At 46.8% G+C, this 27223-nt stretch overlaps 1 protein-coding gene across 1 annotated transcript in view; it reads left to right on the top strand.

Annotated features, from left to right (window-relative positions):
- The window catches only part of susd5 (sushi domain containing 5), an 86692-nt gene that overhangs the window by 25809 nt on the left and 33660 nt on the right, over window positions 1-27223 (top strand). The window contains exon 4 of the mRNA XM_078215523.1: window positions 6792-6969. Within this exon, the coding sequence (XP_078071649.1) occupies window positions 6792-6969 (178 nt within the window). The remainder of the gene's footprint in view (window positions 1-6791; window positions 6970-27223) is intronic.

The raw sequence follows: 27223 nt of genomic DNA, 5'->3' as shown, positions 1-27223 counted from the left end.
GAATACAGTAAGTGGATACAGTCAGTTGATGCAGTAAGTGGATACAGTAAGTGGTTACAGTAAGTGGATGCAGTAAGTGGATACAGTAAGTGGATACAGTAAGTGGATACAGTCAGTTGATGCAGTAAGTGGATACAGTAAGTGGATACAGTAAGTGGATGCAGTAAGTGGATACAGTCAGTTGATGCAGTAAGTGGATACAGTAAGTGGTTACAGTAAGTGGATACAGTAAGTGGATACAGTAAGTGGATACAGTAAGTGGATGCAGTAAGTGGATACACTAAGTGGATTCAGGATGTGGATGCAGTAAGTGGATACAGTGAGTGGACACAGTAAGTGGATGCATTAAGAGATGAAGTAAGTGGATACAGTCAGTGGACACAGTAAGTGGATTCAGTAAGTGGATGAAGTAAGTGGATACAGTGAGTGGACACAGTAAGTGGCTGCAGTAAGTTGATGCACTAAGTGGATGCAGTAAGTGGATACAGTAAGTGGATGCAGTGAGTGGATGCAGTGAGTGGATACAGTAAGTGGATACAGTAAGTGGATACTGTAAGTGGATGCAGGAAGTGGATACAGTCAGTGGATGCAGTAAGTGGACACAGTGAGTGGATGCAGTGAGTGGACACAGTAAGTCGATACAGTAAGTTGATGCAGTAAGTGGATGCAGTGAGTGGATGCAGTGAGTGGATACAGTAAGTGGATGCAGTAAGTGGATACTGTAAGTGGATGCAGTAAGTGGATACAGTAAGTGGATACAGTAAGTGGATACAGTAAGTGGATACAGTCAGTGGATGCAGTAAGTGGACACAGTGAGTGGATGCAGTGAGTGGACACAGTAAGTCGATACAGTAAGTTGATGCAGTAAGTGGATGCAGTGAGTGGATGCAGTGAGTGGATACAGTAAGTGGATGCAGTAAGTGGATACTGTAAGTGGATGCAGTAAGTGGATACAGTAAGTGGATGCAGTAAGTGGGTACATTAAGTGGATACTGTAAGTGGATACAGTAAGTGGATACAGTAAGTGGATGCAGTAAGTGGGTACATTAAGTGGATACTGTAAGTGGATACAGTAAGTGGTACTGTAAGTGGATACAGCAATTGGATGCAGTAAGTGGATGCAGCAAGTGGATGCAGTAAGTGGATACAGTAAGTGGATACTGTAAGTGGATACAGTCAGTGGATGCAGTAAGTGGACACAGTGAGTGGATGCAGTGAGTGGACACAGTAAGTCGATACAGTAAGTGGATGCAGTAAGTGGATACAGTAAGTGGATACAGTCAGTGGATGCAGTAAGTGGACACAGTGAGTGGATGCAGTGAGTGGACACAGTAAGTCGATACAGTAAGTTGATGCAGTAAGTGGATGCAGTGAGTGGATGCAGTAAGTGGATGCAGTGAGTGCATGCAGTGAGTGAATGCAGTGAGTGGATACAGTAAGTGGATACAGTAAGTGGATACAGTAAGTGGATGCAGTAAGTGGATACAGTGAGTGGATGCAGTAAGTGGATGCAGTGAGTGGACACAGCAAGTGGATACAGTAAGTGGATGCAGTAAGTGGATACAGTAAGTGCATGCAGTGAGTGAATGCAGTGAGTGGATACAGTAAGTGGATACAGTAAGTGGATACAGTAAGTGGATGCAGTAAGTGGGTACATTAAGTGGATACTGTAAGTGGATACAGTAAGTGGATACTGTAAGTGGATACAGCAATTGGATGCAGTAAGTGGATACAGTAAGTGGATGCAGCAAGTGGATGTAGTAAGTGGATGCAGTAAGTGGATTCAGGAAGTGGATGTAGTAAGTGGATGTAGCAAGTGGATGCAGTAAGTGGATACAGTGAGTGGATACAGCAAGTGGACACAGCAAGTGGATACAGTAAGTGGATGCAGTGAGTGGATACAGTGAGTGGACACAGCAAGTGGATACAGTAAGTGGATGCAGTGAGTGGATACAGTGAGTGGACACAGCAAGTGGATACAGTAAGTGGATGCAGTGAGTGAATGCAGTGAGTGGATACAGTAAGTGGATCCAGTAAGTGGATACAGTAAGTGGATGCAGTAAGTGGGTACATTAAGTGGATACTGTAAGTGGATACAGTAAGTGGATACTGTAAGTGGATACAGCAATTGGATGCAGTAAGTGGATGCAGCAAGTGGATGTAGTAAGTGGATGCAGTAAGTGGATTCAGGAAGTGGATGCAGTAAGTGGATACAGTGAGTGGATACAGCAAGTGGATACAGTAAGTGGATGCAGTGAGTGGATACAGTGAGTGGACACAGCAAGTGGATACAGTAAGTGGATACAGTAAGTGGATGCAGTAAGTGGATGCAGTGAGTGAATGCAGTGAGTGGATACAGTAAGTGGATACAGTAAGTGGATACAGTAAGTGGATGCAATAAGTGGGTACATTAAGTGGATACTGTAAGTGGATACAGTAAGTGGATACTGTAAGTGGATACAGCAATTGGATGCAGTAAGTGGATACAGTAAGTGGATGCAGCAAGTGGATGTAGTAAGTGGATACAGTAAGTGGATTCAGGAAGTGGATGCATTTAGTGATGAAGTAAGTGGATACAGTCAGTGGATGCAGTAAGTGGATTGATTAGTTGTAAGTATTCGCATTCCAACCATTATTCATGTAAATTAAGTCTGTGTCTTTATATGCTCTGTTTGTGAACAGAATTCCCACTCACCCGAAGAAGGGGCTTGCAGCTCCGAAAGCTTGTGTGGCTTTTGCTACCAAATAAACCTGTTGGACTTTAACCTGGTGTTGTTAAACTTCTTACTGTGTTTACCCCAGTCCAGCGCCGGCATCTCCACATCTTGGTCACAGGAGACAGAGGGTAGCAGTCGAAGGGTCTTTTTCCGGCTGGAGGTCTGTGACCAGTGGTGTTCCACAGGGCTCTGTACTGGGGCCTCTGCTATTTGTGATATATATAAATGATTTGGAAGAAGGTATAACTGGTGTTATCAGCAAGTTTGCGGATGACACGAAGTTGGCTGGACTTGGGGATAGCGATGAACATTGTCGGACAATACAGCAGGATATAGATAGGCTGGAAAATTGGGCGGAGAAATTACAGATGGAATTTAATCCAGATAAATGCAACGTGATGCATTTTGGAAGAACTAAAGCAGGGGGGAGTTATACAATAAATGGCAGAGCCATCAAGAGTATAGAAACACAGAGGGACCCAGGTGTGCAAGTCCACAAATCCTTGAAGGTGGCAGCACAGGTGGAGAAGGTGGTGAAGAAGGCATATGGTATGCTTGCCTTTATAGGACGGGGTACAGAGTATAAAAGCTGGAGTCTGATGATGCAGCTGTATAGAACGCTGGTTAGGCCACATTTGGAGTATTGCATCCAGTTCTGATCGCCGCACTACCAGAAGGACGTGGAGGCATTAGAGAGAATGCAGAGAAGGTTTACCAGGATGTTGCCTGGTATGGAGGGTCTTAGCTATGAGGAGAGATTGGGTAAACTGGGCTTGTTCCCCTTGGAAAGACGGAGAATGAGGGGAGACCTAATAGAGGTGTACAAAATTATGAAGGGTATAGATAGGGTGAACAGTGGGAAGCTTTTTCCCAGGTCGGAGGTGACGATCACGAGGGGTCATGGGCTCAAGGTGAGAGGGGCGAGGTATAACTCAGATATCAGAGGGACGTTTTTTACACAGAGAGTGGTGGGGGTCTGGAATGCGCTGCCAAGTAGGGTGGTGGAGGCAGACACGCCGGCATCGTTTAAGACTTACCTGGATAGTCACATGAGCATTCTGGGAATGGAGGGATACAAACGAATGGTCTAGTTGGACCAATGAGTGGCACAGGCTTGGAGGGCCGAAGGCCCATTTCCTGTGCTGTACTGTTCTTTGTTCTTTGTCCTTTGTAAGTGGATGCTGTAAGTGGATACAGTAAGTGGATGCAGTCAGTGGATACAGTAAGTGGATGCAGTAAGTTAATGCAGCAAGTGGATACAGTCAGAACATAGAACATTACAGTGCAGTACAGGCCCTTCGGCCCTCGATGTTGCGCCGACCAGTGGTACCAATCTAAAGCCCCTCTAATCTACACTATTCCAACATCATCCATATGTTTATCCAATAACCACTTGAACGCTCTCAACGATGACGAGTCCACCACTGCTGCAGGCAGGGCATTCCATGCCCTTACTACTCTCTGAGTAAAGAACCTACCTCTGACATCTGTCTTATATCTCTCACCCCTCAATTTAAAGCTATGTCCCCTCGTGCTAGCCAACACCATCCGAGGAAAAAGGCTCTCACTATCCACCCTATCTAATCCTCTGATCATCTTGTATGCCTCTATTAAGTCACCTCTTAATCTTTTTCTCTCTAACGAAAACAACCTCAAGCCCCTCAGCCTTTCCTCATACGATTTTCCCACCATACCAGGCAACATCCTGGTAATTCTCCTCTGCACCCTTTCCAACACTTCCACATCTTTCCTATAATACGGCGACCAGAACTGTACGCAATACTCCAAATGCAGCCGCACCAGAGTTTTGTACAGCAGCAACATGACCTCCTGGCTCCGAAACTCAATCCCTCTACCAATAAAAGCTAACACACCGTACGCCTTCTTAACAACCCTATCAACCTGGGTGCCAACTTTCAGGGATCTATGCACATGGACACCCAGATCCCTCAGTTCATCCACACTACCAAGTATCTTACCATTAGCCCAGTACTCTGTATTCCTGTTACTCCTTCCAAAGTGAATCACCTCACACTTTTCCGCATTAAACTCCATTTGCCACCTTTCAGCCCAGCTCTGCAGGTTATCTATGTCCCTCTGTAACCTGCCACTTCCCTCGCACTATCTACAACTCCACCGACTTTAGTATCATCCGCAAATTTACTAATCCATCCTTCCACGCGCTCATCCAGGTCATTAATAAAAATGACAAACAGCAGTGGCCCCAAAACAGATCCAAGTCAGTGGATACAGTAAGTGGATGCAGTGAGTGGATACAGTAAGTGGATACAGTGAGTGGATGCAGTTAGTTGATGCAGTAACTGGATACAGTAAATGGATACAGTAAGTGGGTGCAGTAAGTGAATACAATACGTGGATGCAGTAAGTGGATACAGTGACTGGATACAGTAAGTGGATACAGTAAGTGGATGGAGTAAGTAGATGCAGGAAGTGGATACAGTAAGTGGATACAGTAAGTTGATGCAGTAAGTGGATGCAGTGAGTGGATGCAGTAATTGGATGCAGTAAGTGGATGCAGTAAGTGGATACAGTAAGTGGATACAGTAAGTTGATGCAGTGAGTGGATGCAGTGAGTGGATACAGTAAGTGGATACAGTAAGTGGATGAAATAAGTGGATTCACTAAGTGGATACAGTAAGTGGATACAGTAAGTAGATGCAGGAAGTGGATACAGTAAGTGGATACAGTAAGTGGATACAGTAAGTAGATGCAGGAAGTGGATACAGTAAGTGGATGCAGGAAGTGGATACAGTAAGTGGATACAGTAAGTGGATACAGTAAGTGGATACAGTAAGTGGATACAGTAAGTTGATGCAGTGAGTGGATACAGTAAGTTGATGCAGTAAGTGGATGCAGTGAGTGGATGCAGTGAGTGGATGCAGTAATTGGATGCAGTAAGTGGATGCAGTAAGTGGATACAGTAAGTGGATACAGTCAGTGGATGCAGTAAGTGGATACAGTAAGTGGATACAGTAAGTGGATGCAGTGAGTGGATGCAGTAAGTGGATACAGTAAGTGGATGAAATAAGTGGATTCACTAAGTGGATACAGTAAGTGGATACAGTAAGTGGATGAAATAAGTGGATTCACTAAGTGGATTAAGTAAGTGGATACAGTAAGTGGATACAGTAAGTGGATACAGTAAGTTGATGCAGTGAGTGGATACAGTAAGTTGATGCAGTAAGTGGATGCAGTGAGTGGATGCAGTGAGTGGATGCAGTAATTGGATGCAGTAAGTGGATGCAGTAAGTGGATACAGTAAGTGGATACAGTCAGTGGATGCAGTAAGTGGATACAGTAAGTGGATACAGTAAGTGGATGCAGTGAGTGGATGCAGTAAGTGGATACAGTAAGTGGATGAAATAAGTGGATTCACTAAGTGGATACAGTAAGTGGATACAGTAAGTGGATGAAATAAGTGGATTCACTAAGTGGATTAAGTAAGTGGATACAGTAAGTAGATGCAGGAAGTGGATACAGTAAGTGGATACAGTAAGTGGATACAGTAAGTAGATGCAGGAAGTGGATACAGTAAGTGGATACAGTAAGTGGATACAGTAAGTAGATGCAGGAAGTGGATACAGTAAGTGGATACAGTAAGTGGATACAGTAAGTGGATACAGTAAGTGGATACAGTAAGTGGATACAGTAAGTTGATGCAGTAAGTGGATGCAGTGAGTGGATACAGTAATTGGATGCATAAGTGGCTTCAGTAACTGGATACAAGTAAGTGGATACAGCGCCGGCAACTCCACCTCAGGAGAAAGTGGAAATGGGATTTAGCAAAGGGGGCAGAGATTATATCGGAAATGATTGAACTCAATGTTGAGTTTGGAAGGTTGTAAAGCCCGAATCAAAACTGGATTCTTGTTCCTTGGGCTTCCATTGAACTTCATTTGAACAATGTCGAGATCACCGATAGTATCAATCGGACCTGGACTCTGGACTCTAGAGTCTTGAGTAATGAACAGGTGGAATTCCATCATTGTAAACCCAGCTCATCGTTGGGGTTGGACTACCAGGCAGTGTCTTATTGCATTTGTCTTGTCCCAGGGAAGATGTTCGTGCTCCACCCAAAGAATGGCACAGTGCAAAGAGACCAGGCTACGGCACAGGGGCTGTGCAGAGAGCAGGGAGCGCGCCTGGCTACAGCTGAGGAACTGCGGCGAGCGGTGGAGGAGTGTGCCTTCACTGAGTGTACCACTGGCTGGATCGCTGGCAGCCGGATCGGGTAAGGCCCCCCGCCCCCCCACTCCCTCCCCAACAGATACCCAGTGACCACAGGTTCAAAACTTCAACCCAAACTTTTCAGAAAATGATGGGAGTCGATCCGGAACTGGTCACTTTGTCAAAGATGTGGAGGAGAGGAAGCAACACAGAACTCTTGAATGTTTGCGTCAGTCCCGCTTCCCAATTCTCCACTGACACTTCCAATGAAACATCAATCCCGAGACGAAACACCATCACCCCTGGAAAGGTTTGCTGAAATAAATTGACTGAATTCCATCCCAGTGCCCGGGTCCCTGAGTCCGAAAGCAGAAACTCCTCCAACATTCAACCATTCAGTCCATTCAGTAGAGGGAACTTGTAGGTCAAATAGTTTGGATGGGGCAGTTTTTGTGCAGTGTGTGCGGGAGGGTTTCCTGACACAATATGTGGATGGGCCGACTAGAGGTGAGGCCACATTGGATTTGGTACTGGGAAATGAACGGGGCCAAGTCTTAGATTTGGTTGTGGGAGAGCAATTTGGAGATAGTGACCACAATTCGGTGTCTTTTGTTATTGCAATGGAGAGAGATAGGGCCGTACGGCAGGGCAAGGTTTACAATTGGGGGAGGGGTAATTATGATGCGATTAGACAAGAATTAGGGGGCATAAGTTGGGAACAGAAACTGTCAGAGAAAGGAACTAATGAAAAGTGGAACTTTTTCAAGGAACAAATACTGGATGTCCTTGATAGGTATGTTCCTGTCAGGCAGGGAGGAAATGGCCGAGTGAGGGAACCATGGTTCACAAAAGAGGTGGAATGTCTTGTGAAAAGGAAGAGGGAAGCTTATGTAGGGATGAGGAAACAAGGTTCAGATGGCTCGATTGAGGGTTACAAGTTAGCAAGGAATGAGCTGAAAAAGGGGCTTAGGAGAGCTAGGAGGGGACATGAGAAGTCCTTGGCGGGTCGGATCAAGGAAAACCCCAAGGCTTTTTACTCTTATGTGAGGAATAAAAGAATGACCAGGGTGAGGTTAGGGCCGGTCAAGGACAGTAGAGGGAACTTGTGTATGGAGTCAGTAGAGATAGGCGAGGTGATGAATGAATACTTTTCTTCAGTGTTCACCAAGGAGAGGGGCCATGTTTTTGAGGAAGAGAAGGTGTTACAGGCTAATAGGCTGGAGGAAATAGATGTTCGGAGGGAGGATGTCTTGGCAGTTTTGAATAAACTGAAGGTTGATAAGTCCCCTGGGCCTGATGAAATGTATCCTAGGATTCTGTGGGAGGCAAGGGATGAGATTGCAGAGCCTTTGGCGTTGATCTTTGGGTCCTCGCTGTCCACGGGGATGGTGCCAGAGGACTGGAGAATGGCGAATGTTGTTCCTCTGTTTAAGAAAGGGAATAGAAATGACCCTGGTAATTATAGACCGGTTAGTCTTACTTCGGTGGTTGGTAAATTGATGGAAAGGGTCCTTAGGGATGGGATTTACGACCATTTAGAAAGATGCGGATTAATCCGAGATAGTCAGCACGGATTCGTGAAGGGCAAGTCGTGCCTCACAAATTTGATAGAATTTTTTGAGGAGGTAACTAAGTGTGTTGATGAAGGTAGGGCAGTTGATGTCATATACATGGATTTTAGTAAGGCGTTTGATAAGGTCCCCCATGGTCGGCTTATGATGAAAGTGAGGAGGTGTGGGATAGAGGGAAAGTTGGCCGATTGGATAGGTAACTGGCTGTCTGACCGAAGACAGAGGGTGGTGGTCGATGGAAAATTTTCGGATTGGAGGCAGGTTGCTAGCGGTCTGCCGCAGGGATCAGTGCTTGGTCCTCTGCTCTTTGTGATTTTTATTAATGACTTAGAGGAGGGGGCTGAAGGGTGGATCAGTAAATTTGCTGATGACACCAAGATTGGTGGAGTAGTGGATGAGGTGGAGGGCTGTTGTAGGCTGCAAAGAGACATAGATAGGATGCAAAGCTGGGCTGAAAAATGGCAAATGGAGTTTAACCCTGATAAATGTGAGGTGATTCATTTTGGTAGGACAAATTTAAATGTGGATTACAGGGTCAAAGGTAGGGTTCTGAAGACTGTGGAGGAACAGAGAGATCTTGGGGTCCATATCCACAGATCTCTAAAGGTTGCCAGTCAAGTGGATAGAGCTGTGAAGAAGGCCTATAGTGTGTTAGCTTTTATTAACAGAGGGTTGGAGTTTAAGAGCCGTGGGGTTATGCTGCAACTGTACAGGACCTTGGTGAGACCACATTTGGGATATTGTGTGCAGTTCTGGTCACCTCACTATAAGAAGGATGTGGAAGCGCTGGAAAGAGTGCAGAGGAGATTTACCAGGATGCTGCCTGGTTTGGAGGGTAGGTCATATGAGGAAAGGTTGAGGGAGCTAGGGCTGTTCTCTCTGGAGCGGAGGAGGCTGAGGGGAGACTTAATAGAGGTGTATAAAATGATGAAGGGGATAGATAGAGTGAACGTTCAAAGACTATTTCCTCGGGTGGATGGAGCTATTACAAGGGGGCATAACTATAGGGTTCGTGGTGGGAGATACAGGAAGGATATCAGAGGTAGGTTCCTTACGCAGAGAGTGGTTGGGGTGTGGAATGGACTGCCTGCAGTGATAGTGGAGTCAGACACTTTAGAAACATTTAAGCGGTTATTGGATAGGCACATGGAGCACACCAGGATGATAGGGAGTGGGATAGCTTGATCTTGGTTTCAGATAAAGCTCGGCACAACATCGTGGGCCGAAGGGCCTGTTCTGTGCTGTACTGTTCTATGTTCTATGTTCTATGTTCTCTCCGCTTTCCTCAAACTCACCTTCAGCCACCTTTACCCTTTAACCCCAAATTATTTTATCTCCTGGGCTTTCACACAGCATTGTCTTCAGTTCTTATTCAATACTCGGAGTTTCAATTACTCTGACTGTAGATTCTGATGCTGACATTGATGTTTGAGTCGCTCTCACCCTCCCATGTTGATGCTGTTGTGGATTCAATGCTTGCACCTTCGCCATAATACCACAAATGCCCTATTTGCCGGAATGGTTCGAATATTAGAGGTTTTAGTTACAAGATTATTCGAGAAGTGGGGCTTGTTTAAAGGAAATAGAACTTGACACGATTAGGACAGGTTTAGATAAGGCGGACAAAGAAATCTGTTCCCATTGTCTGACGGCACAGGGACCGGGGACACAGATTTAATGTTTTGGCAACAGATACAGTGTGGGAGGGGGCGGGGGGGTGGGGGGTGAGGAAGAACAGTTTGACACAGCGAGCGTTAATGACCTGCAACAACGCTGCCTGTGAGGGTGGTGGAAATGGACACCATGAATGAGTTCAAAAGGAAATTGGGTGGGCCCTTGAGGGGAAATAAACTTGCGGGGTTTTGAGGAAAAAGTTGAGGAACGGGATTGACTGGACCACTCTTAGAGAGTCAGCATGGATAGATGGGCCGAATGGCTTCCTTCTGTGCCACAATGCCTCCCTGACTCAATCTCATGCTCAAGGAGATACAGTGCAGGCTCCTGTGTGCAAATATCTTGTATTCAGAGAGAAAGAGTCTAAGCTCCCATTCACAGAGAGAGAAAGAGACTCCAAACCCCCATTCAGAGAGAAAGTCTAATCACAATACAGCAGGATATAGATAGGCAGGATATACAAATTGGGCGGAGAAATGGCAGATGGAATTTAATCCAGATGAATGCAAAGTGATGCATTTTGGAAGAACTAATGTAAGGGGGAGCTATACAATAAATGGCAGAGCCATCAAGAGTATAGAAACACAGAGGGACCTAGGTGTGCAAGTCCACAAATCCTTGAAGGTGGCAGCACAGGTGGAGAAGGTGGTGAAGAAGGCATATGGCATGCTTGCCTTTATAGGACGGGGTATAGAGTATAAAAGCTGGAGTATGATGTTGCAGCTGTATAGAACGTTGGTTAGACCACATTTGGAATACTGCGTCCAGTTCTGGTCGCCACACTACCCGAAGGATGTGGAGGCTTTAGAGAGAGTGCAGAGAAGGTTTATGAGGATGTTGCCTGGTATGGAGGGTCTTAGCTATGAGGAGAGATTGGGTAAACTGGGCTTGTTCTCCCTGGAAAGACGGAGAATGAGGGGAGAACTAATAGAGGTGTACAAAATTATGAGGGGCATAGATAGGGTGAACGGTGGGAAGCTTTTTCCCAGGTCAAAGAACAAAGAACAATACAGCACAGGAACAGGCCCTTCGGCCCTCCAAGCCCATGCCGCTCCCTGGTCCAACTAGACCATTCTTTTGTATCCCTCCATTCCTACTCCGTTCATATGGCTATCTAGATAAGTCTTAAACGTTCCCAGTGTGTCCGCCTCCACCACCTTGCCTGGCAGCGCATTCCAGGCCCCCACCACCCTCTGTGTAAAATATGTCCTTCTGATATCTGTGTTAAACCTCCCCTCCTTCACCTTGAACCTATGACCCCTCGTGAATGTCACCACCAACCTGGGGAAAAGCTTTCCACCGTTCACCCTATCTATGCCTTTCATAATTTTATACACCTCTATTAAGTCTCCCCTCATCCTCCGTCTTTCCAGGGAGAACAACCCCAGTTTACCCAATCTCTCCTCATAACTAAGCCCCTCCATACCAGGCAACATCCTGGTAAACCTCCTCTGTACTCTCTCCAAAGCCTCCACATCCTTCTGGTAGTGTGGCGACCAGAACTGGACGCAGTATTCCAAATGCGGCCGAACCAACGTTCTATACATCTGCAACATCAGACCCCAACTCTTATACTCTATGCCCCGTCCTATAAAGGCAAGCATGCCGTATGCCTTCTTCACCACCTTCTCCACCTGTGACGTCACCTTCAAGGATCTGTGGACTTGCACACCCAGGTCCCTCTGCGTATCTACACCCTTTATGGTTCTGCCATTTATCATATAGCTCCTCCCTACATTATTTCTACCAAAATGCATCACTTCGCATTTATCAGGATTGAACTCCATCTGCCATTTCTTTGCCCAAATTTCCAGCCTATCTATATCCTTCTGTAGTTTCTGACAATGTTCCTCACTATCTGCAAGTCCTGCCAATTTTGTGTCGTCCACAAACTTACTGATCACCCCAGTTACACCTTCTTCCAGATCGTTTATATAAATCACAAACAGCAGAGGTCCCAATACAGAGCCCTGCGGAACACCACTAGTCACAGGCCTCCAGCCAGAAAGAGACCCTTCCACTACCACCCTCTGTCTTCTGTGACCAAGCCAGTTCTCCACCCATCTAGCCACCTCCCCCTTTATCCCATGAGATCCAACCTTTTTCACCAGCCTACCATGAGGTCGGAGGTGACGATCACGAGGGGTCACGGACTCAAGGTGAGAGGGGCGAGGTATAACTCAAATATCAGAGAGACATTTTTTACACAGAGAATGATGGGGGCCTGGAATGCGCTGCCAAGTAGGGTGGTGGAGGCAGGCACGCTGGCATCGTTTAAGACTTACCTGGATAGTCACATGAGCAGTCTGGGAATGGAGGGATACAAATGAATGGTCTAGTTGGACCAATGAGCGGCACAGGCTTGGAGGGCCGAAGGGCCTATTTCCTGTGCTGTACTGTTCTTTGTTCTTTGTTCTTTGTTCACTCATTTACAGAGAGAGAGAAAGAGAGAGACTCCAATCCCACATTCACAGAGTGGGACAGAGAAAGAGAGAGAGACTTTAATCTCCCATTCACCGTGAGTGCCAGACTCCAATCTCCCATTAAGGGAGAGAGAGAGACTCCAATCTCCCATTCAAAGAGAGGGAGAGACTCTAATCTCCCATTCATGGTGAGTGCCAGACGCCAATCTCCCATTCAGAGAGGGAACAAAGAACAAAGAACAATACAGCACAGGAACAGGCCCTTTGGCCCTCCAAGCCTGCGCCACTCATGTGCCCAACTAGACCATTCTTTTGTATCCCTGCATTCCCAGTCTGTTCATGTTGCTATCCAGATAAGTCTTAAACGATCCCAGTGTGCCCGCCTCAATCACTTTGCTTGGCAGTGCATTCCAGGCCCCCACCACCCTCTGTGTAAAATACGTCCCCCGACATCTGTGTTGAACCTTGCCCCCCTCACCTTGAACCTGTGACCCCTTGTGTTCGTCACCTCCGACTTGGGAAAAAGCTTCCCACTGTTCACCCTATCTATGCCCTTCATAATTTTATACACCTCTATTAGGTCGCCCCTCATCCTCCATCTTTCCAGGGAGAACAACCCCAGTTTACCCAATCTCTCCTCATAGCTAAGACCCTCCACATCCTTCTGGTAGTGTGGCGACCAGAACTGGGCGCAGTATTCCAAATGTGGCCTAACCATCGTTCTGTACATTTGCAACATCATATGCCAACTTTTATATTCTATGCCCCGTCCAATAAAGGCAAGCATGCCATATGCCTTCTTCACCACCCTCTCCACCTGTGCTGCCACCTTTAAGGATCTATAGACTTGTACACCCAAGTCCCTCTGTGTGTCTATACTCCTGATGGTTCTGCCATTTATTGTATCGCTCCCCCTTACATTAGATCTACCGAAATGCATCACTTCGCATTTATCTGGATTAAATTCCATCTGCCATTTCTCCGCCCAATGTTCTAGCCTATCTATATCCTGCTGTATTCTCTGACAATGTTCATCACTATCCACAACTCCAGCAATCTTCGTGTCATCCACAAACTTACTGATCACACCAGTTACATCTTCCTCCAAATCATTTATATATATCACAAACAGCAGAGGTCCCAGTACAGAGCCCTGCGGAACTCCACTAGTCACAGACTCCAACCAGAAAAAAGACCCCTCCACTGCTACCCTCTGTCTTCTATGGCTAAGCCAGTTCTCCACCCATCTAGCTAGCTCACCTTCTATCCCGTGAGATTTAACATTTTGCACCAGCCTGCCATGACGGATCTTGTCAAACACTTTACTAAAATCCATACAGACTACATCCACGGCCCTTCCCTCGTCAATCGTTTTTGTCACCTCCTCAACAAACCCAACCAAATTTGTGAGGCATGACCTCCCTCGTACCCATGCTGTCTATCGCTAATGAAATTATTCAGTTCTAAATGCGCATATATCCTATCTCTAAGAATCGTCTCCAACAACTTCCCTACCACGGATGTCAAGCTCACCGGCCTATAATTATCCGGGTTATCCTTGCTACTCTTCTTAAATAACGGGACCACATTTGCTATCTTCCAATCCTCTGGGACCTCACCTGTGTCCAGTGAAGAGATAAAGATTTCTGTTAGAGGCCCAGCAATTGCACCTCTCGCCTCCCTGAGGAGTCTAGGATAGATGCCATCTGGCCCAGGGGATTTGTCTGTCTTAATGTTTCCTAAAAAACCTAACACTTCCTCCCTTGTAATTGAGAGTTTTTCTAACAGGTCAACACACCTCTCTGAGACAATACCAATTCAGTACCTTCCCCCAATTCAGTACCTTACCCATAGGACAGCACTCATCTTTTTCCATTACTATCCTAATGTTTACAGAATTGTGGTCACTATTTGCCACATGTTCCCCTACTGAAACTTTGATGACCTGACCGGGCTCATTCCCCAGTACTAGGTCCAGTATAGCCCCCTCTCTGGTTGGACTGTCAACATATTGTTCCAAAGAGCCTTCCTGTACGCATTTTATAAATTCTTCCCCGTCCAGGCCCCCAGCCCTGAGCGATTTCCAGTCTATGTGAGGGAAATTAAAATCTCCCACTACAACAACCCTATTTTTTCTGCACCTGTCCAGAATCTCCTTCCATATCCGTTCCTCAACTTCCCGTGGGCTGTTGGGAGGCCTGTAGTATACCCCCAGCATAGTGACTGCGCCCTTCCTGTTTCTGAGCTCCACCCACAGTGACTCGTTACCTGACCCTTCCATATTGTCCACCCTCTGTACCGCTGTAATATGCTCCCTAAACCAGCATTGCTACTCCCCCACCTCTCCTCGCCCCTCCTCTGTCTCGCCTAAAACACTTATACCCCGGAATATTCAGTTGCCAGTCCCGTCCTTCTTTTAACCAAGTCTCCGTCACTGCAACCACATCCAAGTTCCGCGCAAGCATTAAGGCTCTAAGCTCGTCTGTCTTGCCCGTGACGCTCCTTGCATTGAAGCAGATGCACTCCAGACCTCCAGGCCCACTGAGGTCATCCTCCCCCAGAATGCCCTTCCTCTTAGATAGTCTTGTCTTGGCCCCAACCTCGTCCCCAGCCTCTGTGCTTATTGACCTATTGTTCTGAACCCCACCCCCCTGCCACATTAGTTTAAACCCACCCGAACCACACTCGCAAAACTCCCAGCTCGGATATTCGTACCCCTCCAGTTTAGGTGCAACCCGTCCTTCTTGTACAGGTGTCATCCTCTCTTGAAGACTTCCCAGTGATTCACGAATTTGAAACCCTCCCTCCTGCACCAGTCCTTTAGCCATGTGTTCAGCTGTACAATCTCCCTGTTCCAAGCCTCACTAGCTTGTGGCACTGGGAGTAGTCCAGAGATCGCTACCCGAGAGGCCCTGCTTTTCAGCCTACTACCCAACTCCCTGAATTGCTCTCGCAGGACCTCCCTGCTCTTTCTGCCTACGTCATTGGCATCAATGTGGACAATGACGTCTGTCTGGTTACCCGTCTTTTTCAGGATGCTTCCTACCCGTTCAGAGACATCCAGGACCCCGGCACCAGAGAGGCAGACTACCATCCTGGAGTCTCGTTCATGCCCACAGAACTGCCTGTCTGTGCCTCTAACCATTTCATCCCCCACTACTATTGCTCGCCTCGTTCCCCCCTTTCCCTTCTGAGCCACAGAGCCCGATTCCATGCCAGTGACCTGGTCACCGTGGCTTACGCCTGGACGGTCATCCCCCCCCACAGTATCCAAAATGGTATACTTATTTTGGAGGGGGACAACCACAGGGGATCCCATCACTGACCGCTCTCTCCTGTCTGACACCCATCCCTTACTGTTAAGGGGGACAACCACCAGGGTACTCTCTGGTACGTGACCTTTACCCTTCCTAACCGTGACCCATGTGTCTTCCTCCCGTGTCCCTGATGTGACGACCTGCCTGTAACTTCTATCTATTAACTCCTCATTTTCCCTGACTAGACTAAGGTCATCGAGCCGCAGCTCCAGTTCCCTAACGCGGTCTTTCAGGAGCTGCAGTTCGACACACCTGGTGCAGATATGGACTTCCGGGAGGCTAGGCGACTCCATGAACTCCCACATCCGACACCGACAGCAAAAAATTGGCCTCCCACTCATAATTACCCCTTCCTTTAAATTACTGGATGAATGAAGAACAGTGCCTACCCTGCCTCTGCCTGTTTACGCCAAAGCCCGTTGAGCCAAAGCCCTTTAGCTCTCACTCTGCTCCCTGCTCACTCCGCTGCCCGCTAACGACGCTGCCCGCTGAATAGTGCGGCCTGCTTTTAAACTTCCCGCGCGCTTAAAAAAAAACAAATTTTCTTCCCAGGTCACCCCGAGGTCGGCCTACTTCCGCTTTTCCCTTCAAGTTAGTAACAAAGAAACCCCACGAAAATGTAAGCCATAAAAGTCGATCCCTTACCCTTTGTACTGTGGTTTCAAATCGCTCCCCTCAGCCTTGCTCCGGTAGAACAATGAGGGAGAGACGCCAATGTCCCATTCAGAGAGAGAGAAACTCCAACCTCCCATTCAGACTGAGTAACAGACTCAAATCTGCCATTCAGACAGAGAGAGACTCCAATCTCCCATTCAGAGAGAGATAAACTCCATTCTCCCATTCACAGTGTGTGATTGTATCCAATCTCCCATTCAGAGAGAGAGAGAGAGGCTACAACCACCCATTCACAGTGAGACACAGACATCAACCTCCCATTCAGAGACAGAGAGAGACTCCAATCTCCAATTCAATGAGAGAGAGACTCCAATCTTCCAATCTTAACTTTAAAAGTCAGTTACCTGGGAGGATCACCCTCATTGTTCCACTGGAGCAAGCAGAGAGGGAGTGATTGGATGCAGGAGTGCTGGTGAGAGATTGATTGAATTATTTATTTATTTAGTCAGTTAGTGTGGTTTTTTTTTGGCCTTTACTTTTGTAGTAGTATTTTTCTTAAGTTTAAAGTGAAAACCGGAAGTGGGCTGCTAAGGAGTCTGGGAAGGATTTTTTAAGCGCGCGAAGTATAAAAGGTAGGCTGCAGTATACAGCGGGCAGCGTCGGGAGCGGGCTGTGGAGTGTGTGGGAAGCAGAGTGTGAGCTATAAGGGCTTTGGCTCACAGGGCTTTGGCAGAAAGGGTGAGCAGGGGTGAGTTTAATTCATTTTTGCTGTTTCTACCTGGAACTGGCAAGGTATCTAGAGGGGATGGGAGAGCAGGGTTCCCCTGTGGCCATACCCCTCCACAACAGGTATACTGAATTGGATACTGCCGTGGGAGATGCTTTACCTGGGACAAGCTGCGACAGCCGGAACTCTGATACTGAGTCTAGTTCTACAGTGCAAAAGGGTGGGATGAAGAAGAGGAGAGCAGTAGTGATAGGGGACTCAATGGTCAGAGGTACGGACAGGAGGTTCTGTGGTCGGGACAGAGACTCCCGCATGGTTTGTTGCCTCCCAGGTGCCAAGGTCAGCGATGTCTCTGATCGCGTGCACAGCGTTCTAAAGTGGGAAGGTGATCAGCCAGATGTCGTGGTACATGTCGGTACCAATGACGTGGGAAGGAAGAGTGAGGAGGTCCTAAAGAGTGAGTACAAAGAGCTTGGAAGGAAGTTAAAAAGCAGGACCCCGAGGGTAGTAATCTCAGGATTGCTACCTGAGCCACATGCCAGTGAGGGCAGGAGTAGGATGCTTGGGTGGATGAACACGTGGCTGAGGAACTGGTGCAGGGGGCAAGGTTTCCAATTCTTGGATCATTGGGACCTCTTCTGGGGCAGGAGGGACCTGTACAAGAGAGACAGGTTACACCTAAACTACAAGGGGACCAATATACTTGCAGGGAGATTTGCTAGTGTTATTGGGGAGTGTTTAAACTAGATTTGGAGGGGGATGGGAACCAGAGTGCCAGAGCAGATAGTGGAGCAGGGGTAAAAAGACAGGTTAGTTCAAGCAAAATCACAAATGGAAGGGTAGAGTGTGGTGGAAATAATCTTTTGAGGTGTGTCTATTTCAATGCCAGGAGTATTGTGGGGAAGGCAGATGAGCTGAAGGTGTGGATAGACACATGGAAATATGACATTATAGCCATTAGTGAAACCCAGGAGGGGCAGGACTGGCAGCTCAATGTTCCAGGGTTCCAATGTTTCAGGCGGGATAGAGGCAGAGGGATAAAAGGTGGGGGGGAGTGGCATTGTTGGTCAGGGAAAATGTTACAGCGGTACTCGGGCAGGATAGATTAGGGAGCTTGTCTACAGAGGCCCTATGGGTGGAGCTGAGAAACAAGAAAGGTATGACCACATTAATGGGGTTGCATTATAGACCACCCAATAGTCAGCGAGAATTGGAGGAGCAAATCAGCGGAGAGATAGCTGACAACTGCAAGAAACACAAAGTTGTGATAGTAGGGGATTTTAATTTTCCACATATAGATTGGGACTCGCATACTGTTAAAGGTTTAGATGGGGTAGAGTTTGTAAAATGTGTTCAGGAGAATTTTCTACATCAGTATATAGAGGTGCCAACTAGAGAGGATGCGATATTGGATCTCCTATTGGGAAATGAGTTAGGGCAGGTGATGGATGTGAGTGTGAGGGAACACTTTGGATCCAGTGATCATAATGCCATTAGTTTCAACCTGATCGTGGATAAGGATAGATCTGGTCCTCGGGTTGAAGTTCTGAACTGGAAAAAGGCCAAATTTGATGAAATGAGAAGGGATCTGGGAAGTGTGGATTGGCACAGGCTGTTCTCTGGTAAGGATGTAAATGGAAAGTGGGAGGCCTTCAAAGGAGAAATTTTGAGAGTGCAGAGTTTGTATGTTCCTGTCAGGATTAAAAGCAAAGTAAATCGGAATAAGGAACCTTGGTTCTCGAGGGAGATTGTAACACTGATTAAGAGGAAGAGAGAGTTGTATGAAATGTACAGGCTGCAAGGAACAGATCAGATGCAGGAGGAGTATAAAAAGTGCAAGAAGCTACTTAAGAGGGTAATCAGGAAGGCTAAAAGAAGACATGAGGTTGCTTTGGCAGACCGAGTGAAGGAAAATCCAAAGAGCTTCTATAGGTATGTTAGGAGCAAAAGGATGGTGAGGGATAAAATTGGTCCTCTTGAAGACCAGATTGGTAGACTGTGTATGGAACCAAAAGAGATGGGGGAGATACTAAATGGTTTTTTTGCATCCGTATTTACTGAGGAAACGGGCATGGAGTCTACGGAAATAGGGCAAACAGGTAGGGAGGTCATGGAACCTTGACAGATTAAAGGGGAGGAGGTGCTCGCTGTCTTGAGGCAAATCAGAGTGGATAAATCCCCAGGACCAGACAGGGTATTCCCACGGACCTTGAGGGAAGCTAGTGTTGAACTTGCAAGGGCCCTGGCAGACATATTTAAAATGTCAGTATTCACGGGGTAGGTTCCGGATGATTGGAGGGTGGCTCATGTCGTTCCGTTGTTTAAAAAAGGTTCCAAAAGAAATCCGGGAAATTATAGGCCAGTAAGTTTGACGTCGGTGGTGGGCAAGTTATTGGAAGGTGTGATAAGGGATAGGATCTACAAATATTTGGATAGACAGGGACTTATTAGGGAGAGTCAACATGGCTTTGTGCATGGTAGGTCATGTTTGACCAATCTATTAGAGTTTTTCGAGGAGGTTACCAGGAAAGTGGATGAAGGGAAGGCGGTGGATGTTGTCTACCTGGATTTCAGCAAGGCCTTTGACAAGGTCCCTCATGGGAGGTTAGTTAGGAAGGTTCAGTCGCTAGATATACATGGGGAGGTAGTAAATTGGATTAGACACTGGCTCAATGGAAGAACACAGTAAGAAGTTTAACAACACCAGGTTAAAGTCCAACAGGTTTATTTGGTAGCAAAAGCCACACTTTTATACTCGATACTCCGATTGATAGTGTGGCTTTTGCTACCAAATAAACCTGTTGGACTTTAACCTGGTGTTGTTAAACTTCTTACTGTGTTTACCCCAGTCCAACGCCGGCATCTCCACATCAATGGAAGAAGCCAGAGAGTGGTTGTGGAGGATTGCTTCTCTGAGTGGAGGCCTGTGACTAGTGATGTGCCGCAGGGATCGGTGTTGGGTCCATTGTTGTTTGTCATCTATATCAATCATCTGGATGATAATGTGGTAAATTGGATCAGCAAGCTTGCTGATGATACAAAGATTGGAGGTGTAGTGGACAGTGAGGAAGGTTTTCAAAGCTTGAGGAGGGATTTGGACCAACTAGAAAAATGGACTGAAAAATGGCAAATGGAATTTAACGCAGACAAGTGTGAGATATTGCACTTTGGAATGACAAACCAAAGTAGAACGTACAGGGTAAATGGTAGGACTCTGAAGAGTGCGGTTGAACAGAGGGATCTGGGAATACAGGTACAGAATTCCCTAAAAGTGACGTCACAGGTGGATAGGGTCGTAAAGAGTGCCTTTGGTACATTGGCCTTTATCAATCGGAGTATCGAGTATAAAAGTTGGAGTGTTATGGTAAGGTTATATAAGGCATTGGTGAGGCCGAATTTGGAGTATTGTGTACAGTTTTGGTCACCTAGTTACAGGAAGGATGTAAATAAGGTTGAAAGAGTACAGAGAAGGTTCACAAGGATGTTGCCGGGACTTGAGAAACTGAGTTACAGAGAGAGATTGAATAGGTTGGGACTTTATTCCCTGGAGCGTAGAAGATTGAGGGGAGATTTGATAGAGGTGTATAAGATTTTGATGGGTATAGATAGAGTGAATGCAAGCAGGCTTTTTCCGCTGAGGCTAGGGGAGTAAAAACCAGAGGGCATGGGTTAAGGGTGAAAGGAGAAAAGTTTAAAGGGAATATTAGGGGGGGTTCTTCACGCAGAGAGTGGTGGGAGTGTGGAATGAGCTGCCGGATAAAGTGGTAAATGCGGGGTCACTTTTAACATTTAAGAAAAACTTGGACGGGTTCATGGATGAGAGGGGTGTGGAGGGATATGGTCCAAGTGCAGGTCAGTGGGACTAGGCAAAAAATGGTTCGGCACAGACAAGAAGGGCCAAAAGGCCTGTTTCTGAGCTGTAATTTTCTATGGTTCTATGGGTGTGCAGGCAGTGCAATGTTCCTCTTGCAGTCTGTTTGAGGTGAGGGACGACGTCAGTGTCCCTGCTGATTACACCTGTGGGAAGTGCAGCTCCTCCAAAACCGTGTTAGGGAGCTGGAGTTGGATGAACTTAGGATCATTAGGGACACAGAGGTGGCCATAGACAGAAGCTTTAGGGATACAGTTACTCCGAGGAATGAAAATAGATGGGTGACGGTGAGAGGGGCTGGGAGGAAGCAGTCAGTGCAGGGATCCCCTGTGGTCGTTCCCCTTAGCAACAAGTATTCCGCTTTGGATACGGTTGAGGGGGACGACATACCAGTGGTGAGCCGCAGTGAGAGGATCTCCAGCACTGTGCCTGTCTCTGTGGCTCGGGAGGGTAAGGGACAGAGCGGGAGGGCAATAGTTATTGGGGACTTGTTAGTTAGAGGGATAGATAGGAGGTTCTGTGGCAGCAAAAGAGACTCAAGGATGGTATGTTGCCTACCGGATGCCAGGGTCCGTGACGTCTCGGACCGTGTCTTCCGGATTCTTAAGGGGGAGGGGAAACAGTCACAAGCCGTGGTACACATTGGTACCAACGACATAGGTAACAGAAGGGATGGGAATTTAAAACAGGAATTTTGGGAGCTGGGCTGGAAGCTGAGAGCCAAGACAAAACATGTGGTCACCTCTGGTACGTTACCAGTGCCACGTGATAGCGAGTTGAGGAAGAGGGAGAGAGTGCAGTTAAACATGTGGTTGCAGGGATGGTGTAGGAGGGAGGGTTTCAGATACGTGGATAATTGGAACACATTCTGGGGAAGGTGGGGCCTGTACAAACAGGACGGGGTGCACCTGAACCAGAGGGGCACCAATATCCTGGAAGGGAAATTTGATACGGCTCTTCAGGGGGATTTAAACTAATTTGTCAGGGGAGTGGGAAAAGGAGTTGTAGTCCAGAAGTCAGTGTTGAGGGTGAGGTATTGGGGAAAGTATCAAGGTCAAGGGTGGGTACCGGTAGACAGGAAGGTGGGTTGAAGTGTGTCTACTTCAATGCAAGGAGCATCCGGAACAAGGTAGATGAACTTGGGGCGTGGATTGGTACTTGGGACTACGATGTTGTGGTCATTACGGAGACGTGGGTTGAACAAGGACAGGAATGGTTGTTGGACGTTCCGGGGTATAGCTGTTTCAGTAAGTGTAGGGAAGCTGGTAAAAGAGGTGGAGGAGTAGCATTGTTAATCAAGGATAGTTTAACGGCTGCGGAAAGGCACTTCGAGGGGGATCTGCACACTGAGGTGATATGGGCTGAGGTTAGGAATAGGAAAGGAGCGGTCACGTTGTTAGGAGTTTACTATAGGCCCCCAAATAGTAATAGAGATGTGGAGGAAGAAATTGCTAAGCAGATTATGGATATGTGTGGGGGTCACAGGGTAGTTGTCATGGGGGACTTTAACTTTCCAAATATTGATTGGAACCTTTGTAGGTCAAATAGTTCAGATGGGGCAGTTTTTGTGCAGTGTGTGCAGGAGGGTTTCCTGACACAATATGTGGATAGGCCGACAAGAGGTGAGGCCACATTGGATTTGGTACTGGGAAATGAACCGGGCCAAGTGTTAGATTTGGTTGTGGGAGAGCACTTTGGAGATAGTGACCACAATTTGGTGTCTTTTGTTATTGCAATGGAGAGGGATAGGGCCGTACGGCAGGGCAAGGTTTACAATTGGGGGAGAGGTAATTATGATGCGATTAGGCAAGAATTAGGGGGCATAAGTTGGGAACAGAAACTGTCAGGGAAAGGCACAAATGAAAAGTGGAACTTTTTCAAGGAACAAATACTGGGTGTCCTTGATAGGTATGTCCCTGTCAGGCAGGGAGGAAATGGCCGAGTGAGGGAACCATGGTTCACAAAAGAGGTGGAATGTCTTGTGAAAAGGAAGAGGGAAGCCTATGTAGGGATGAGGAAACAAGGTTCAGATGGCTCGATTGAGGGTTGCAAGTTAGCAAGGAATGAGCTGAAAAAGGGGCTTAGGAGAGCTCGGAGGAGACGTGAGAAGTCCTTGGCGGGTCGGATCAAGGAAAACCCCAAGGCTTTTTACTCTTATGTGAGGAATAAAAGAATGACCAGGGTGAGGTTAGGGCCGGTCAAGGACAGTAGTGGGAACTTGTGTATGGAGTCAGTAGAGATAGGCGAGGTGATGAATGAATACTTTTCTTCAGCGTTCACCAAGGAGAGGGGCCATGTTTTTGAGGAGGAGAAGGTGTTACAGGCTAATAGGCTGGAGGAAATAGATGTTCGGAGGGAGGATGTCCTGGCAGTTTTGAATAAACTGAAGGTCGATAAGTCCCTTGGGCCTGATGAAATATATCCTAGGATTCTTTGGGAGGCAAGGGATGAGATTGCAGAGCGTTTGGCTTTGATCTTTGGGTCCTCACTGTCCATGGGGAAGGTGCCAGAGGACTGGAGAGTGGCGAATGTTGTTCCTCTGTTTAAGAAAGGGAAGAGAAATGACCCTGGTAATTATAGACCGGTCAGTCTTACTTCGGTGGTTGGTAAATTGATGGAAAAGGTCCTTAGGGATGGGATTTACGACCATTTAGAAAGATGCGGATTAATAAGAATAAGAAATAGGAGCAGGAGTAGGCCATCTAGCCCCTCGAGCCTGCCCCGCCATTCAATAAGATCATGGCTGATCTGACGTGGATCAGTACCACTTACCCGCCTGATCCCCATAACCCTTAATTCCCTTACCGATCAGAATTCCATCCATCCGTGCTTTAAACATATTCAGCGAGGTAGCCTCCACCACCTCAGTGGGCAGAGAATTCCAGAGATTCACCACCCTCTGGGAGAAGAAGTTCCTCCTCAACTCTGTCTTAAACCGACCCCCCTTTATTTTGAGGCTGTGTCTTCTAGTTTTAACTTCCTTACTAAGTGGAAAGAATCTCTCCGCCTCCACCCTATCCAGCCCCCGCATTATCTTATAAGTCTCCATAAGATCCCCCCTCATCCTTCTAAACTCCAACGAGTACAAACCCAATCTCCTCAGCCTCTCCTCATAATCCAAACCCCTCATCTCCGGTATCAACCTGGTGAACCTTCTCTGCACTCCCTCCAATGCCAATATATCCTTCCTCATATAAGGGGACCAATACTGCACACAGTATTCCAGCTGCGGCCTCACCAATGCCCTGTACAGGTGCATCAAGACATCCCTGCTTTTATGTTCTATCCCCTTCGCAATATAGGCCAACATCCCATTTGCCTTCTTGATCACCTGTTGTACCTGCAGACTGGGCTTTTGCGTCTCATGCACAAGGACCCCCAGGTCCCTTTGCACGGTAGCATGTTTTAATTTGTTTCCATTGAGATAGTAATCCCATTTGTTATTATTTCCTCCAAAGTGTATAACCTCGCATTTCTCAACGTTATACTCCATTTGCCATATCCTCGCCCACTCACTCAGCCTGTCCAAATCTCTCTGCAGATCTTCTCCGTCCTCCACACGATTCACTTTTCCACTTATCTTTGTGTCGTCTGCAAACTTCGTTACCCTACACTCCGTCCCCTCCTCCAGATCATCTATATAAATGGTAAATAGTTGCGGCCCGAGTACCGATCCCTGCGGCACGCCACTAGTTACCTTCCTCCAACCGGAAAAACACCCATTTATTCCGACTCTTTGCTTCCTGTCGGATAGCCGGTCCCCAATCCACTTTAACACACTACCCCCAACTCCGTGTGCCCTAATCTTCTTCAGTAGCCTTTTATGGGGCACCTTATCAAACGCCTTTTGGAAATCCAAAAACACCGCATCCACCGGTTCTCCTCCATCAACCGCCCTAGTCACATCTTCATAAAAATCCAACATGTTCGTCAAGCACGACTTTCCCCTCATGAATCCATGCTGCGTCTGATTGATCGAACCATTTCTATCCAGATGCCCTGCTATCTCCTCTTTAATAATGGATTCCAGCATTTTCCCTACTACAGACGTTAAGCTGACCGGCCTATAGTTACCCGCCTTTTGTCTCCTTCCTTTTTTAAACAGCGGCGTAACATTAGCCGTTTTCCAATCAACCGGCACTACCCCAGAATGCAACGAGTTTTGATAAATAATCACTAACGCATCCACTATTACCTCTGACATTTCTTTCAATACCCTGGGATGCATTCCATCCGGACCCGGGGACTTATCCACCTTCAGTCCCATTAGTCTACCCAGCACTGCCTCTCTGGTAACATTAATTGTATTAAGTATTTCTCCTGCTGCCAACCCTCTATCGTTAATATTTGGCAAACTATTTGTGACCTCCACCGTGAAGACCGACACAAAAAACTTATTTAAAGACTCAGCCATATCCTCATTTCCCACTATTAACTCCCCCCTCTCGTCCTCCAAGGGTCCAACATTCACTCTAGCCACTCTATTCCTTTTTATATATTTATAAAAACTTTTACTATCATTTTTTATATTAATTGCTAGCCGAGCTTCATAGTCTATCCTTCCTTTCTTTATCGCTTTCTTAGTCTCTCTTTGTTGTTTCTTAAATTTTTCCCAATCACTTGTTTCTCCACTATTTTTGGCCACTCTGTACGCAGCTGTTTTTATTTTAATACTCTCCTTTATTTCCTTCGTTATCCACGGCTGGTTCTCCCTTTTCTTACAATCCTTGTTTTTTGCTGGAATATATTTTTGCTGAGAACTGAAAAGGATCTCCTTAAAAATCCTCCACTGTTCCTCAGCTATCCTACCTGCCAGCCTGCTCTCCCAGTCTACCTTAGCCAATTCATCCCTCATCCTATCATATTTCCCTCTGTTCAAACAGAGGATACTGGTTTGGGACCAAACTTTCTCCTCTTCCATCTGAATCAGAAATTCGACCATATTGTGGTCACTAGACCCAAGAGGGTCCTTCACAATAAGATCCTTAATTCTACCTACCTCATTACACAATACCAGATCCAAAATAGCTCGTTCCCTCATCGGTTCCGTAACATGCTGTTCAAGGAAACTATCCCGACAGCATTCTAAGAACTCTTCCTCCATTCCACCCTTACCGACTTGAGTCTGCCAGTCAATGTGCATGTTGAAGTCCCCCATGATTATTGCCATTCCGTTTTTACACGCATCCCTTATCTGCTTGTTTATAGCCCTCCCTACCTCAACATTATTATTTGGGGGCCTATATACCACACCTACTAGTGTCTTTCTCCCTCTACTATTCCTCATCTCTACCCATAATGATTCCACGTTTTGTTCCTCAGAGCCTATGTCATCCCTCAGTACTACCCTGATATTATCTCTTATTAATAGCGCGACCCCACCACCTTTTCCTTCCTGTCTATTCTTCCTAAACGCCTGATACCCCTGGATATTCATCTCCCAGTCCTGGTCACCTTTCAGCCACGTTTCTGTAATGGCCACTAGATCGTACCCACTCGTGCTGATTTGCACCATCAACTCATTTACCTTGTTCCGAATGCTTCGTGCATTCAGGCAAAGTGTCCTTATTCCAGCTTTTATCTGGACCCGCTTTGATGAGTCGCGAACACCCTCTCCCTCTACTCCCTTATCTAAATTACCGCCTTCATTCACTTGCACCCTCTCCTCTACCATTAATTTTGTAATTCCCCTTACCCCTGCATCCTCCCCCCCATCAATTAGTTCCTTGATCCTAGTCAACTCTTCTAGCTCCCCTCCCCCCAACCTATCTAGTTTAAATTCTCCCCAGTAGCCTTAGCCAACCTACCGGCCAGGATATTGGTCCCCCTGTGATTCAAGTTCCACCCGTTTTTTGTATACAGATCACCCCTGCCCCTAAAGAGGTCCCAATGGTCCAGGAACCTGAATCCCTGCCCCCTGCACCAGTCCCTCAGCCACACATTCATCTTCCACCTCACTCCATTCCTGCCCTCACCTTCCCGTGGCACAGGCAGTCATCCTGAGATTACCACCTTTGCTTTCCTCTTTCTCAGCTGTCTCCCTAATTCCCTGTATTCCCTTTTCATGACCCGGGATAGTCAGCACGGATTCGTGAAGGGCAAGTCGTGCCTCACAAATTT

Source organism: Mustelus asterias, chromosome 7 (assembly GCF_964213995.1).
Source record: "Mustelus asterias chromosome 7, sMusAst1.hap1.1, whole genome shotgun sequence".
In the NCBI taxonomy this organism is placed as follows: Eukaryota; Metazoa; Chordata; class Chondrichthyes; order Carcharhiniformes; family Triakidae; genus Mustelus; species Mustelus asterias.
This window is presented reverse-complemented; position numbering and strand designations above follow the sequence as displayed.